This window comes from Paramormyrops kingsleyae, chromosome 23, assembly GCF_048594095.1.
Source record: "Paramormyrops kingsleyae isolate MSU_618 chromosome 23, PKINGS_0.4, whole genome shotgun sequence".
NCBI classification, from domain to species: Eukaryota; Metazoa; Chordata; class Actinopteri; order Osteoglossiformes; family Mormyridae; genus Paramormyrops; species Paramormyrops kingsleyae.
In genome coordinates, this window is record NC_132819.1 from 24,642,501 (window position 1) to 24,658,277 (window position 15,777).

Genomic DNA, 15,777 nt, shown 5'->3' on the forward strand with positions numbered 1-15,777 from the left:
AACAAATAACAAATAAAGATCTGAGGTTGTGAGGATATATGTGCTTGTGTGTATGTCAGAAGATTCCGTCTGGATGTCTAAGTAACGGATTATGAGGTGCATGATTATAACTGTATCAGGTGCATGATTCTGAGCACGACTCCATGTACACTGAAGCAGGAAAGTGCTGTATTTGCACCATGCTAATTCCCAGGTGAGGTCATTCTTCATACCTGAGAGTCACATATGTCTGTTTGGGTAAAGATACTGTCCTTAAAAGTTTTCTTGAAGAATTTGTACTAACCTAAGAAAGTAGAAGTGTTACGGTTTTGATAAGATAGGAAAATAAACCTGTTGGATATCAGTCCATTTTATTTTGCTGTACAACACAAATATGATACAATCGGAAGCTTTAGAAAAGAGTAGGATGTTAAGGAGGCCATGAAATCAGTGGCTTGACGTGGATCATCCATCCATCCATCTTCTATAACTGCTTTCCCAGTACAGGCTTGCAGGGAGCTTGGACCCAATCCCAGGACACTCAGGACACATGACAAGGGACACCTCAGAATGGATGCCGGTGACATCACACAGCGCATGCAGTAAATATTTAACCTCTGCATATTTTACACTTCCGACATTTTCCAGACAGAAAAGAAAACAAAACATCCTGGGTAAACGCTTCGCCAAAATCTGAGTGTGACAAAAGCACCACATCATTTTTAAAAAGAATCATCATGAAGGAATATGATGGATTTTAGAAGACCTTCGACTGCTGGACAAATTTCACCAAGTTCATCTGCCACTGTCAAACGCAGGAGTGTTCGTGACCCAGACACGACAGTTCAGTTCCTTACCTCCCAGACGGCTGTGCTCAGTACGATACTGAATCTCTGGTGAGGTTTTGCAAGGCGGCGAAATACAACGTGGAAAAAATTATTTCATTTGCAGTGTTGACCTTGGCTTGCAGCTTCGTTATCACAATATTGTTTTTCCTGCAACAGGAAAGCATTTCCCAAAAGCATCAAGGTGATGGAGGTCATCCAAGATCAAAAGTAGCAAGGTCCAGAGATATTCAAAACAACAAGGCTCTGGTTCGATATTCCTTTGTCCCTTAAGCTGCACGTTTTCTTAAAGCCAGAATGGAGAAGACAGGTGGCCGCTGACCAGGAAAGAGCTGCCCGGTTTATCCAAAATCAGATCGCATCTGAAAGCCAAATAAGAAATGTTTTCTTGTGCTGGCAAAACCATTGCGTCAGTTTAAAATACGGCTGCCAGTTTCATCGTGGTGAAAAGCTATCTGTTCTATGTCACACAAAAATCAGCTCGAAAATAAATATTCAAGCCCTGTTAGTCATACAGCTAGGCTGAAGTCCACCTGGTTTACCCTGTAATTAATGTACGTAAAGCACTGTAAAAAAATGGTGATCTGAAATTATAATAATATAACAATACATTTTATTTATAAAGCGCTTTTCAAAAACTCAAAGACGCTGAAATAATGGTGATAGCTTAGGTTTAGCCATGAGCTTTGAATGCTGTTTTTCTTTGACAGATATGTAAAGATTATTAGCCAGATCCTATTTAGACAAAGCCAACAATGTGCATGCATTTTCCAGACAGTTACAGCGCAGAGAAAACAATAAACATTCTATTTTATCATCTAGCAGGTCATAATGCTTGTGTGTGATCTGTTTGATGCTGGCATTGAAATTAGGACAGTAATAAAAACAAGTACACACCCAGAAAAAAGTCCAGCAGTGGATTCCTGTGCTGTTTTAAGCACAACTGTGGGTAGCGCTTACGTCTGTGTCTCGGGAAGTTGAGAAGGTGCACCTAAAGAAAGTTCCGGAGATATCAGATGGCCAGGTCCAAGAATGTCCACTGTCCACTCCAGAATGCTTTCCTACATACTAGATCCAAGCCATACTTTTAATCTCTTAAAAATTACAGAAAAATCATGTTAGTACAGAAGATGCTTGGGACATGACATATTAGAATTCATTTAGCATGCACCCGTCTCACAGAGTAACGGTTCAGCTAAAGTAGGAATGATAGCGATTTATTGAGAGAATACAATGATTTTTTAAATGTGGTATGCTTTAGTTCCTGATGCTTGAGGGGTAGTCCTGGCTGTACAGAGGTCAGAAGGTTTGCCAGGGGGGAGGGAAAGTTCTGAATACCGGAACGGTATTCAGGCGGGAAGGTATGGCCCTTTATAAATGGTTCGGTACATCGTGACAACTGATGTGGGGCCAGTAAAGTCTCCCTGGGTGAGTCTCAGTCCATCAGTCAAACCGTAGGTTCGTGTTAATCTTCTGGAGCCACACAACCCCTTTAGGTGACCAGAAAAGCCCTTTCATGCGACAAGTGAGATGTGTTAGTTTGTAGAAACTCTTTCCTGCTCAATTCAGAAACTAAACATGGCGAGACTTGCATAAAAAAAAACATTCCATCTATTTCCCAAGGGGCCAGAAATATTTCTTGAATATATATCACACTCTGCACGAGTTGTGCTTTGTAAATAAGAAATCTCCAGACCGAGGGTAAGAAAATAGTGAATTATTTACATAATAAAGTACATTTAAATGAGCAAGTGTTTGTTGCTTTTTTATTCAGAATGCAATGGACCTGTGCTGGTGCAAAGGGCAGAAATTAAGGTGGAAAATTACAAGTACAAACCCAGGACCCCCCCCACCCACCCCCCCACCGACCCACGCGTTGGCCTCCACACGGAATGTTCTCAACACTTTAGCCTAATCGAAACCTACATTTAAGACTTTTTTTGGGGTGGGTTCTTGCTCACAAGCAGACATCTTTTCAAAGTGACTCTGTTGAACGCATCATTCGTTATCATTTCAGCCCCCATCCAGATCGTCAGGCGGCTTGTTTTGCCTGGACGACGTGTCAGCAGGTCCTGAGTTTGGAGGCAGAGTCTGCAAGCGGAGGGCCGGGCCCATGCAGCGTCATAAATGTGCATGCTCCGAACTCTGGTCGCTGTCGCGGCTGTCGTCGTTGGTGAGGGAATCCCTGGAGCGGTGCATGCCGGCGATGCCGGAAAACTCCGAGGGCAGCAGGGTGCCCTTACGCACATTGCCCAGTTCCTTCTCACGCGCCAGCGCCCCCTGCTGCCCCCCTTTCACCCGCTTCCACTTCATCCTCCTGTTCTGGAACCAGACCTTCACCTGCAAAGTGAAAGAAAAGGAAATGACATCACAAAGTGCACAAGTGGCAGTGAGCCGTGGTTCTGCACTTCCTCTCTCGGAACATCATTCTCTAGTGAAAGACATGTGACACGAGGCCCAGGTCCTGACATCCGACCACCGTTGCTCACGAGTGACTCAGCGTATTATGGAGCTACGACGGCAAATCCTGCATCTGCTTCTGCATTTCTGACAGGCAGAAGGGAGTGTGGAATTATTAGAAATGTTTGTGACGTTTCTAAAGCTCTCCCTCCCCCACACGGCTGTGGGAACCTGTCCCCCCATTTGGCAGCTATTTCGACATCTGCAATTATGTGCTGATCGCAGGCTGTAGGTGCAGCTTGACACCGGCATTTCCTCTCGTCCGCTCGCTCGCTCGCTCAATGAGCCAGTCAGTATTTACATCCCCAGATTGATGATCAAGCTGTTGCCTAAAACGGCCGGTTCCTCGACTGTGAGAGTAGACCATGTTTGTTGGCGGGTGGGGGCAGGGGGCTTATTTTAGGGACAGTCCTGCCGTAACAGAGGCTCGTGGGACCCAAAAGTGATGACATTTGACTTTTCCGGCAAATTCCAGTTCTCAAACCTGAGTCGTTAAAAGCTTCTGCCTTTCTAATTCAGTGTTGAGCAGTATCGGAATTTGCAGTGTTACCTGAACACTTATCAGCGCCAAACAGTCCCAAACGGAAAGTAACATTTTCACATCACTAACATATGTTCCGATCTGCTTTACTAATGAATCTCACACTTCATACAACAGTGAAAAATCAGTGTTAGGACACTTGAACGGGCCGCCAGTTTACAGAGCTGAAGCGATGAGTCATGCAGTCACGGCCCACTGGACACAGTGATTTCACAGCTGCAGACTCTGCGTCTGTACTCTGTACATGTATTCTGACACTCGTAAAAGTGAAAATGACATGTATGCACGTCACGTGTGCACGCTTTCATTAATGCAACTGCAGCACATACAATGGTCAAGAACATTCTGGATTTTGTCATTCCACCAAAACATTTCATTTATTAACAGCACTAATACAATGTTCTACAGTATTATTGTTGATGTGGCCATATGCACATCACGATTACTGGCCTTTACTTATGTAGACTGCAGTTTTGAAGAATATTACGTGACACATAACGTTAAAAAGCAATACATTCGCAATTATGATTCAGTGGACGGATCCTTTAAAATATGTTTCACAGATTTACCGGCCAGCGAGTTTGAATGTGTGGATACACGCCCCAAAGACCGTAATAACCGGGATGTTCCTGGAAGAGGTTGTGGGTCATGTGACCTACACGGTATGCCTGTCAACCATACATTTACCAGCAGTGGAAATGTAAGTGCAATCAGGCAGCTTGTCTGTGGCGGCATTCCCGAGAGGTAATTACAGCTCCCGAGGACAGGTGACCCAGGAGCCTGCCTGCTTTTCTGCAGTGAGACTCCAAGCGTGACATGAGCAGCTGTGCTTGAGGCCACTGTAAGTGATTGTCCATTAGAAACACGGGAGTTTAAACCACAGGATCAATGACAAAATCCATGTGCAGATGAATCCCAACAGCATGCGTATGACCCAGGGACGGAATGGTAGGCGGGGCAGCCGTCCCAGGGACGGAATGGTAGGCGGGGCAGCCGTCCCAGTGGCGGAATGGTGGGCGGGGCAGCCGTCCCAGGGGCGGAATGGTAGGCGGGGCAGCCACCCCAGGGGCGGAATGGTGGGTGGGGCAGCCGTCCCAGGGGCGGAATGGTAGGCGGGGCAGCCACCCCAGGGACGGAATGGTAGGCGGGGCAGCCACCCCAGGAACGGAATGGTAGGCGGGGCAGCCGTCCCAGGGACGGAATGGTAGGCGGGGCAGCCACCCCAGGGACGGAATGGTAGGCGGGGCAGCCGGCCCAGGGGTGGAATGGTGGGCGGGGCAGCCGACCCAGGGGCGGGATGGTAGGCGGGGCAGCCGAGCCAAGGGCGGAATGGTGGGCGGGGCAGCCGAGCCAAGGGCGGAATGGTGGGCGGGGCAGCCGAGCCAAGGGCGGAATGGTGGGCAGGGCAGCCACCCCAGTGGCAGAATGGTAGGCGGGGCAGCTGACCCAAGGGCGGAATGGTGGGCGGGGTGGATTGGGACACTTGAAGGCAGGGCAGCCACCCCAGGGCACAGGCCCCTCAACAATGTGAAGAGCCCCCCTCCCCCAACTGCAAATCTCACATATATTTGTAAGGAATAAGGCACGCATATTATATGGTACCAAGACCTGCTACTTTTGTATCTCTCATTTTTATGTATACAGTTATGGTGGGAAGTATAACACATTTGGTACAATACTTTTTTTTGGTACAACAATTTTGAAATGCAATAGTTTATAATGTTTGGTAGTCAGACTATGTTGCTGAGGCGGGTATTTGATGGAAAAATGATGTTTGTGGAATCTGCTAACTACTGCAGTGCATGATGGGTAAGATATTTGGAGGTTATTTAAATTTCATCTGCAACTGCTGCAGCTGGCGTAGGCAGGAATTAGGTGTGAATTTAAAAGGGGGGGGCATGGTCCATTTTTGCCCTGGGCCACTGGTGTGACCATGTGTCTGACTGTGTGTATTTGTATGTGTGTGATTGTTCATGCGTGTGTGTGTGCGTGTGTGTGTGTGTGTGTGTGCGTGTATGATTATGTTATTGTGTATGATTGTGATTGTCACATTTTAACTGCATTTCGACAGACTTTCGTAGCGCTGGGATAATTACCATCATGCTGTCATTACTATCAACACAAACATTCTCGCAAGCATGGCAGTAATGCAGCCCTGTCGCTGCCTTGGTGATAGTACCCCACAGCCGAGAGCCTATTTCTGCTCCTCAGCCTTGGGGGGGGGGGGGGGGGGGGTCACTGTATTACCGCCACCAGGGGGCGCCACCCGTCTCCGTGCCGCGGCCGTTCCCATGTAAGCAGTTGTCTCACTCTCCCTTCTCCAAAATTCCATTACCCATCCAACACCCATCATGGCTTCTAAATGACTCAACGCTGCATTGTCAAAAAACAGGGTCATGGATTGGACTCATTCAGCCTCCAGAAATGAGCTGGGGCCTCGAACACAGCCTCCAGGCACCAGCCCTACTGCCCCTGCCTGACGGCGGTTTGTTGCCCCTTAAGACAAGACCACCTGTATCCGACATTTTCCATGCGTCGGTCTGGAGAGAGCAGGGGGAGTGGGTGGGGAGGGGGGAGGCTGCAGGTGTGCAGCCCCTCCCTCGCCTGTCTCCGTTACTTATCTAGTACCTAAGAGAGCGAGTGCAGGAACATCTGTACAGGATCAGTACATATATCCACTCCCACGCTGATGCGGCCCGGACTGCGTCTCCAGGGAAGCTCCGCGTGTCAGCGATCTGGCCTTTCCTTGTCAGGCCGACTCAAACGCCGCCGTATCTTCGAGGTCACCTTGTTCAGTCGCATTCAACTTCGCTGCAAATTGCTGTGCGTTTGTGCGAGAACGGGCATAACGGGACGGCGGCCAGGCGGCCAGGCGGCACAGCGAGGCGTACCTGTCTCTCGGTGAGGTCGAGGTTCACGGCTATTTCGTATCGTCGCAGCCGCGTCAGATAGTTGTGGTGGGAGAATTCGGCCTCCAGCTCCCGGATCTGCTCCTTGGTGAACGCCGTCCGCTCCTTTCTGGGCTTACTGTTCGCCTCACTCTTGTAATTCCCATCCTGGGAGTCTGAAATGAGAAACAGCCGCTGTCCAGTTGCCATCAATTTAAATTAAATAAAATAAAATATCATAAAATAGAAGCTGAAATGTAATAAGGAAAATAGCAGGATTTGAATATTTTTAGTGGAATTGTGTGATAAAGGCACCGTGAGTCTCTGCTATATGCAGTTATGGTCACGAGTCACCCTTCATTACAATGCATGTGAGAAACTACATGGACATCGTTGCTTTATTGTTTTTTGCATTTTATTTGCTGTTAGTTAAATCTGCCATTCTAATAATTTTTTTCAAAAACTGTTTAGCCTGATACATATGAAATTGTAGTTATAATTTTTCTTTCTGAGTTTCCTGAAGTAAATCTGTACAAGCATGTCACAGGTGGTGTCCCGAGTGGTGTGTGGGAGCATGTTTAAGTGGCCCCCACGTGGCATTTGAACCCCCCGTCACCAGATCTTTTTGTGTATTCCCCTCCATCACCTGCAATCTGAATAAAAGACTGTGTGTTCATTTAAGACCCCCAACTGGGGAACAAAACAGCAATAAAGAAACTGAACTATCGCTGAACTTCTCCGCCCTGAGAGAGCCCTGAATATCCAATGCGGCAAGATGAGGGTCTAACATCCGAAAGTCCTGGTGCAGCCCGGTCCGGTTCGCTCGTAACCGTGACAGACTGCTGCCACCAAATCGACAAAGTGACAGTTTCAGTGTGAGTCGCAGAGAGATTGGGCCACGGTGACTGGACGAGGGCCGTAATTATGACCAGACTGTTTTGGTGCAGTGAAAAGAACAGATGAGTGTGTGTGTGTTTTTTTTACTTTTATAATGAGAAAAAAATCCTGGTGTTAGTTTCTCCCAATGTGGCTCTTAAGATCAGACGGGGCAACCGCTTTTAGCACCACCCAGCGACCACATCACACTCCGAGGCGACGGAGCTTAATTACTATGCCATCCCAGGGCGCTACACAGTGGATGTGACTCGCTGCATGCAAAAGGGGCCCCCGCCAGACGGGACTCTCCCATGCCACGTCGTTAAGGGAGAAACGGCAAAGCCTGACACGCGCTCAGCCAGGTTAGCGCGTGACTTGGGGCGGAAGCCACGCCTCAGCCTGCCAGTAAACACACGCTCAGCCAGGTTAGGGCGTGACTGAGGGCGGAAGCCGCGCCTCAGCCTGGCAGTAAACACGCGCTCGGCCAGGTTAGGGCGTGACTGGGGGCGGAAGTCGCGCCTCAGACTGGCAGTAAACACGCGCTCGGCCAGGTTAGGGCGTGACTGGGGGCGGAAGCCGCGCCTCAGCCTGGCAGTAAACACGCGCTCGGCCAGGTTAGGGCGTGACTGGGGGCGGAAGCCGCGCCTCAGCCTGGCAGTAAACACGCGCTCGGCCAGGTTAGGGCGTGACTGGGGGCGGAAGCCGCGCCTCAGACTGGCAGTAAAGACGCGCTCGGCCAGGTTGGGGCGTGACTGGGGGCGGAAGCCGCGCCTCAGCCTGGCAGTAAACACGCTCTCGGCCAGGTTAGGGCGTGACTGGGGGCGGAAGCCTCGCCTCAGCCTGGCAGTAAACACGCGCTCGGCCAGGTTGGGGCGTGACTGGGGGCGGAAGCCTCTCCTCAGCCTGGCAGTAAACACGCGCTCGGCCAGGTTGGGGCGTGACTGGGGGCGGAAGCCGCGCCTCAGACTGGCAGTAAAGACGCGCTCGGCCAGGTTAGGGCGTGACTGGGGGCGGAAGCCGCACCTCAGCCTGGCAGTAAACACGCGCTCGGCCAGGTTAGGGCGTGACTGGGGGCGGAAGCCGCGACTCAGCTAGGAATACCACCTTTTAACTGCATTTCATGGGGGGGCAGTTTGCTTTGTTTTGATCTAGAGATTTCTTTAGGTTTAATGTATCCCCGTCTTTCTGCAAATTTTAACCCCCCACAAAAAGCCGAACATCAGGAATAAATAATTGTAATAATTTTATAATTGTAGCTCACTAATACTTTGCCAGTAACACATGAATCTAACAGGTCAGCTGAATATAATATACTCCACTTATAAATTTTGGAAAGAAATGCTACGGACACATTTTAAAAAAGATGAAACAACGATTATGATTTTAAAAGCTGGGAGATGATTTTACAGGAAGGAGCACATTCGGCTGTTCGAAGCATTTTTACATCGGAATGTATCAGTTTTGCCAGTTTGATATGGCACTTCGCATCTGTCATATTTTAATTAATTTTCTAAGCCTAAAAAGATCTTACTGATTATTTTCTGTAGGCAGCATGTCTGACCTGTATCGGAAGTGGCCTTTAAGGGTAATGATCATTCTAGACGACTGGTGCTGGTGTTATCACCATATCAGAGACATATATATTGCTCTTATGAAATAATTCTCCATAACTGACGTATATAGTTTGTTTTCCTGGTATTTGAGAAGACACCATATGTATACTGTATCACCCCTTGTTTATTTTTAAGGCTCCGGAACAAACTGCCTTTAGGTTCTTCCAGGAATGTTAAAAAAGGGTCCTGGATATAGAGTGAGAGGTATATCAGGAACCAATGTGAATTCTAGTGGGGTGGATGTACCATTAATCACCTGGAGCCCAAAAAGGTGGCTGGGACGATCTCATGGGACGATCCCCCCCACCAAGAGGACTATGCCCAAATGACCCTACACCTTGATTGGGATCACCAGATAAGCTCCAACAAGCTCAATGACACCCCCCCCCCCCCCCCCCAAAAAAAAAAAAAATGTGGGACCATGTGCAGACATTAATTACCATGCCGATCACGGATGAAAACACAGGTGGGTGGGGGGAAGGGGGCAGATTCTGCTGGATTCCAGGCGGTTTTACAGTGCAGTGGGGCCACCTGTAAACTATTATTGGCCGTAAGAAAACAGTCACCCTAAATTATCCTCATGAATCTGGGGAGGCGCAGAAAATTAAAGAAAAGCTCACTGGTGTCAAGCAAAAGCGCTAAAAAAAATCCGGGGCGTCGTGAAGAATATCAGTAGGCTACTGCACGAATAAAAAATGAAAGAAACGTTTTTGTCGGGGATATGGATTCTCTTTTCTCAAACTTTAACATGAGCTGCAGTGTAATATTTGGACAGTCCGGCTCGGTTTCTAATATACTGTAAGTGTTACGCGGAATTATGGTTCCGCATCCTACAAGCACGCACACAGGGACGGATTAGAGGCTGAACACGCAGCCCCTCCTATACATCCCGCAAATTAGTTTAACTATGGCCTTACCGAGTGGCGTGTATATTTTCTTTGGCCTGTGAATAATTTTTTACAGCCCGGCGATGGATTGTTTGAAAGCATGACCGAAAGTCGTGCCCTCTATGCAGACACGGGAGGCCATGCGGAAAAGAGCGCACTCAGCACCCCAGTAAGCGACACGTCCTCGGAGCCCGTTACTCTCCCGTTACTCTCTGCTGTGTGATGACGCTGTACCTCCGTGCCGCACTCCGTACGCTGCGCCTGTGACTTCGATGGAAATAATAAAAGAAACGGGCCGTCAAAATGTGCGTGAAAAAATAAAACGGTGACTTATTATTTAGTCATTAAGTCTGACTTTTAAAATAAAATTGTAAAAGTTTTTTTTAATATCTTATGGGATAGGAAAGTTGTAATAATTATGTAATAATTAAGTTATAATTAAGATGTAAGATATTACATGAAGGTCAGATATATAGGCGGGCCTATATAAATTAAGTTTTAATGCTGTTAAAATATTTCACTAATAATAAATTTTACACCTGATCCAAATTTGTCACAGTAGAATACTTTAACCAAACATCTGACAGTTTAATGCCATACGCAAAGAGGTATTTATGTGCGCATAAATTAAACTTGGGTAACTTAAATGTAAATCAAATCAAATGTGGAAAGACACACAGACGTGGCTGTATTTACTTCGCTGCTGACTTACTGACTGCGTCTCAATGTACAAAACAATCGAATAAGTAGTATTTATGGAGAACGCTTCGTCTTCCTTCATGTGTGACCGTTGCACTTGCAACTGCATCGAGAAATAACCTATATAACGTATTAGAACTAAAAAAAATGCATAATTTTATTAAACGCTTTTTTTTATACATTTATTATATTAGCGCAGCTGGAGTCTGTAACATCCGCTAGTCTGCCTGCCCGCTACTGCAAAAATGTTTTCTGTGGAAAAACAAAAATCGATGGGTAAACAGTTTAGTCTCGTTCTTTATCACCAAGGCTGTAGCCGGTAGGCTGTAAGTCTTATTTTGTAGGTTCCAGGGACCAAATAGATGCCAAATAAAACCAACAGGTGGGGTTGTCTACAAGGGCGTAACTTTGGCTGGAACATTGGGGGGTTGAGGTCTCCACCCATTAGGGGGAAACATGATTATTGGGGGGGTTGTATTAGCTGGTTTTGATTTATTGGGGGGGGGGGGGGGGGCTGTAACCCCCCATCCCCCCCGTAATTTACGCCCATGGTTGTCTAAAACGGCACCAGAACACTAAACCAAACATTCAGTGTTTGTCAGTTCATAAACGAAACAGCAAATCCATCATTCCATCCATCCATCATTCCATCTTCTACCCGTTTATCCTGGGCAAAATTGGCGGGTACGCGCGGTGTACGCCAGGCAGCATAGGGCACGAAGCAGATGTACACCCTTGATGTAAAGCCAGAACAACGCAAGCCTCTTCCGCGATTATTTGTAATATGTAATAATATTTACAATAAAACTCCTTAGATGGAAGTTAAACGTTTAGTTTTCCAAATAATAGTATTCACTTTATGTCTGCACGGAAAATGAAGTATTGAGCAAATTTTCAGTCTGATTTCCACAGCAATAAATTTAACTATTAATAATAAACTATTCAAATATTAATTGTTAGCTATGACATAACTAGTACTGTTATACGAATGTCATAGCTACACATAATAATAATAATAACTTTTTAACTTTAAATTATAAGACATAATTTAATTAGTTTATTATATGTAATATAATTATTATTTCATTTCAATGTTTACTATGCATAATTTATTTACATTAAAATTAGCAATTAACCCAAAAGCTACAGCCATGTTTGTTCCAAAGGCGGCCGTCTTTTCGGCGAGGTCGCTGTAGCAAACAGCGGCTGGAGGATACGGTCATTCCCCAGGTCTGTTTGGTACAGCCAGTCCACCACGTGTTTCCCCAAAGTGCCAGACTGGTACCTGATCAGAGTGTTTGCCTGCTCTGGGCTCCCATACCAAAGTATCATCTGTCAGCGCCTGTCTCACACATCCCTTACCTTTTATACAGAGTTCATATAAATACCCAGATTTCAAGTTCAATATAAAGCAAAACTGGCAAACATGTGCAACCACTGTTTTTAATGAAACTGACTGCGATATAAGCTAGACAACATTAACTTCTAATGAACTTGATCTTTAAATTTAAAACGTTAAATGACCGAAAACGCCTGAATTGCCAAACACTAAAAATAATTTAACAATTTTTAATAAAATATTTCTGCAATTTTTAACTGATGGTAATTATTATGACTAGTGGAATATCCATTTATATTTTAATGCAGCTTTTCTAACAGTTTTCTATGTGTAAAAAAGACACTTCAACCTCATTAATATGGGCACTGTGCAAAGCAGCGTAATCAGCGAAAGCTGCGCGCCGGGGGGGGGTTGGGGTCGATCCCCGTCTTCATCTTACCTGAGCTGTCACTTTTCAGCTTGGCGGCCCTCCTGTCCAGGTCAGCTGGGGACATTGTCCGTGGGCCAAGATCCCCCGGCGTGCAGGGCAGCCCGGTCGGGGTGCTGCCAGCCGCACTGGCACACAGCTCCGGAGAGCCGGAGGAAGGGGGCAGGAGGCCGAGTCCGTGCCTGACGCCAACTGGTGGTGGGGAGGACATCTGCGGTAAGTGCCAGCCGGATGGGTGTTGGTGCTGAGGCGGATGCAGCTGGCTGCGGTGGGGGGCACCGCTGAAGACCCCCCCGTCGACCGGGTAACCCGGCACAGTGCAGGACGGCGACGACCCCTGCAGGTCCGGGTATGAGACGTGTTCAGAGCGGCCAAACTGGGCGAAGGCTGGATGCAGGGCCTGCGCGGGTGCCGGAGCATGGGGGCTGCGCAGGCAGCCAAACAGACTGTGATCCATGACACACACCTAGGGAGCGCAACTACGAAGGCGGGGGGCCGTAGCTGGAACAGCAGCAGGGGCCCCTATGTGACCAGGAGGTTGAGTAGAGTGGCGGCAGAGGCAAGAAACAGCTCAGGGTCCCGTTGAGGCCTGGCCCCGAGCTCGCAGATCTCCCCCACCCCCCCGCTGATGGGATGGCGCAGGAGCTGCGCACGGCACTGACAGGAAGATCCAGCCGTATCCCCGGGCATGCAGCCGGCCGGCAGGCTGCACAGGGCCTGGACGCGGACCTCACCCGTCCGCCGGTGAGCAGCTTCTCGGATGACGGGGCAGCGGAGCAGACGAGAGGGGGAGAGCGCAGTGAGGAGGGAGCGGGCTGGGGATCCGTTATAAATAGGCTGTAACGTGAGAGGGAGGCCGGGCCAGACTCGGGGCGTACCGGCCGCATGCATGCGATCAGCCCTCCGAGGAGCAAGGCGCAATAAATCTGCAGAGCTCCGGCAGCTAAGCCTCCAGAAAGCACGCTATTTATTTTGGATTCGGGCTGCAAATTCCCAGGGAAGCATTTTTGTTTTGTTTTGTTTTCCTATTTTTTTTTTTTTTTAATCATTGCCGTGTGTCAGTTTTTAGGGAGAAACAGTGAGGCGGACAGGATGGTGCCATCCGACAGGACGGGGGGGGGGGGGGGGGGGGGGGCAGAGGAGAGGGGGGGTGCCCCCAGGGAAGATGCAGCAGGCCCCTGGATGGTAAATGGTCTCTCCCTTTTTTTAATCGCCACCTCTGCACTGGAAGTGATCCGACGCCACCCAGATCAGTCCCACACTGCGCTGTGTTTACGGTGATATTTTAAAAAAACCACAAAAATAAGTTGTTCTTGTATCACATTTTCTGGTCTTAAATTGGTCTGCAGGGTTAAGTAGCTGCTGATAACAGCTCAAATGGCAGCAATACTCAGTAAAGGTGGGGGCAAACTTCTCATTGACATATTATCAGAATAGAAATATTCGTGAGGGAAAACAGATGATGTTTCAGACACAGGAGCACCAGCTTTCGGCTGCAGACAATTCCTGAGCCGAGGGCTTGTTGGAATAAGAAACAACCTTAAACAAATACACCACTAGCAAAACAGCTAAAAAAACAAGTCAAAATACTTGTTGTGGTGCACATTTAATCAGAAATACATAGAAAAAGCTTTTTATGGGCCATTTAAAAATGGATTGCAGAATTGCAGAATTTCAGTACCCATTCACTTTGACGTGTAGTAAAGTCATTACATGTTTAACACGTTTGTTATGTTTTTAGGTTTTAATGCTCTTTTACAATAAATCTGGCCTGTTTATAATCAATTCATATTTATTCATTTTAATATGTATTAAATTGTTGTGGTTCATCCATCTATCGATCTATTTTAATATAACTGCTTGTCCTCTGCAAGGTTGTGGGGAAATTAATTTTTAAATGTGTTTATTTTATATACATTTATATGAAATCAAAAAAGTTTGTCTGGATTATTTTTTTAAGAAATGAAAAGCAAATCTGTTTTTATTCTATATTTGTTATATAATTTTGAGTAAAATTTAAATATCTGGTGAAAACGCATGATTTATTGCCTAAATAAAATTTTGTAGTTTAAAAATATCTGGCACTATATATGTTGATGCGGTTTTCCATAGGCTGTTTTTAAGAGGGTTTGACATGAACCAGGGAAAACAGAGCGTGGCGGGGGAAGGGGGCTCTGTAGGGACACACCGTGCACCCCCCGTGCACCCCCCAAAAGCCTCTAGGAAGTTGTCTGGGTCCTACTGCGGCCTCTCGGAGGAAATGGCTTTAGCAAAGGTGGAAAAGCAGAGCTGGCCGTCCCACGTCATTCCGTCCCGCACGGCATCCAGAATCCAGTTGTGCATTTTTTTATTCTAAATTCACAAACCCCTTTCATAACTATTCGCGACGGGTTTAATTCTCCCCTGCGATTGGACACCCAGCCAGCCGTAATGATTGTAAACGAGGCACCGACTTGTATTAGCTCTGAAGCCGGCTGCAGGTGAATAGCTTCTGTTTGCAGATGTTTGGCTGATGGACCTCATTCTGCATGCATATGTGTTTGGGGGGCAGAATTTCCTCACAAGGGTAGCAAATCTCTAAAAAAAAAATTCGACCCGTACGGGACGTCCCTGTGAGGTAGGTGTGGCTGCGGGTGTGATAGCTTATCAATTTTCCTGCATTTATGATGGTCGGCTCATTTTTTCATTGCGGGGTTGTTTTAAGGTGGCCGAGTCATGCAGACTCCCAGCAACCTGCCTCCGTCAGTCAGGCCTTTGAGGTGGGGGGGAAGGGGGGTGCTGACCCAGAGCCTTCTGGGGTTAACAACTAATTACGTGTCCTGTTTGTTTATTTCGTATTAAATTTAACTGCAGGCATGTTAAATGTAAAGCAATATATAAAAGGTAAAACATATACACTATAAAAGTATTCACATACAATATTAAAGTGTATTTACACAGGAATACTGTATATATACTTTTGATATATATTTTCTATAAATATATATAAATATAATATTCTTGTTTAGCAAATTTACAATAGGCCTACATTTTTCTCATATTTAAAATTTATTATCTTTTATTAAGTCCTATATGATAACTGTGGCCTGCGTATTATGGTGTGCAATACCTGAGCATATTAAATATTCATTAGAGATTAATGGTCATTTTTCACTTTTTAACGTTATGCCTAGTTTTGCAGCTCTGCAGTTCGTCTTCAAATACACGGTTGCCTTAATGTCCT

The 15,777-nt window shown here is 46.7% G+C and overlaps 1 protein-coding gene across 4 annotated transcripts; it reads right to left on the reverse strand.

Annotated features, from left to right (window-relative positions):
* Positions 1-333: 333 nt before the first annotated feature.
* meox2b (mesenchyme homeobox 2b) lies at positions 334-13,367 on the reverse strand. 4 transcript variants are annotated; one of them, XR_002838003.2, is made up of 5 exons: positions 12,567-13,367; positions 6,717-6,889; positions 2,751-3,164; positions 1,722-1,815; positions 334-1,186 (listed from the first exon to the last, which is right to left on the reverse strand). XR_002838003.2 is itself a non-coding variant. In XM_023809869.2 (3 exons), the coding sequence occupies exons 1-3, from the start codon at positions 13,009-13,011 to the stop codon at positions 2,946-2,948; spliced, it is 837 nt and encodes a 278-aa protein (XP_023665637.1). In that variant the 5' UTR covers positions 13,012-13,367; the 3' UTR covers positions 334-2,945. The 4 variants fall into 4 exon arrangements, 1 of the variants encoding a protein (XP_023665637.1); XR_002838002.2 differs by having other exon boundaries at positions 334-1,815; XR_011984926.1 differs by having other exon boundaries at positions 1,722-3,164.
* Positions 13,368-15,777: the final 2,410 nt, after the last annotated feature.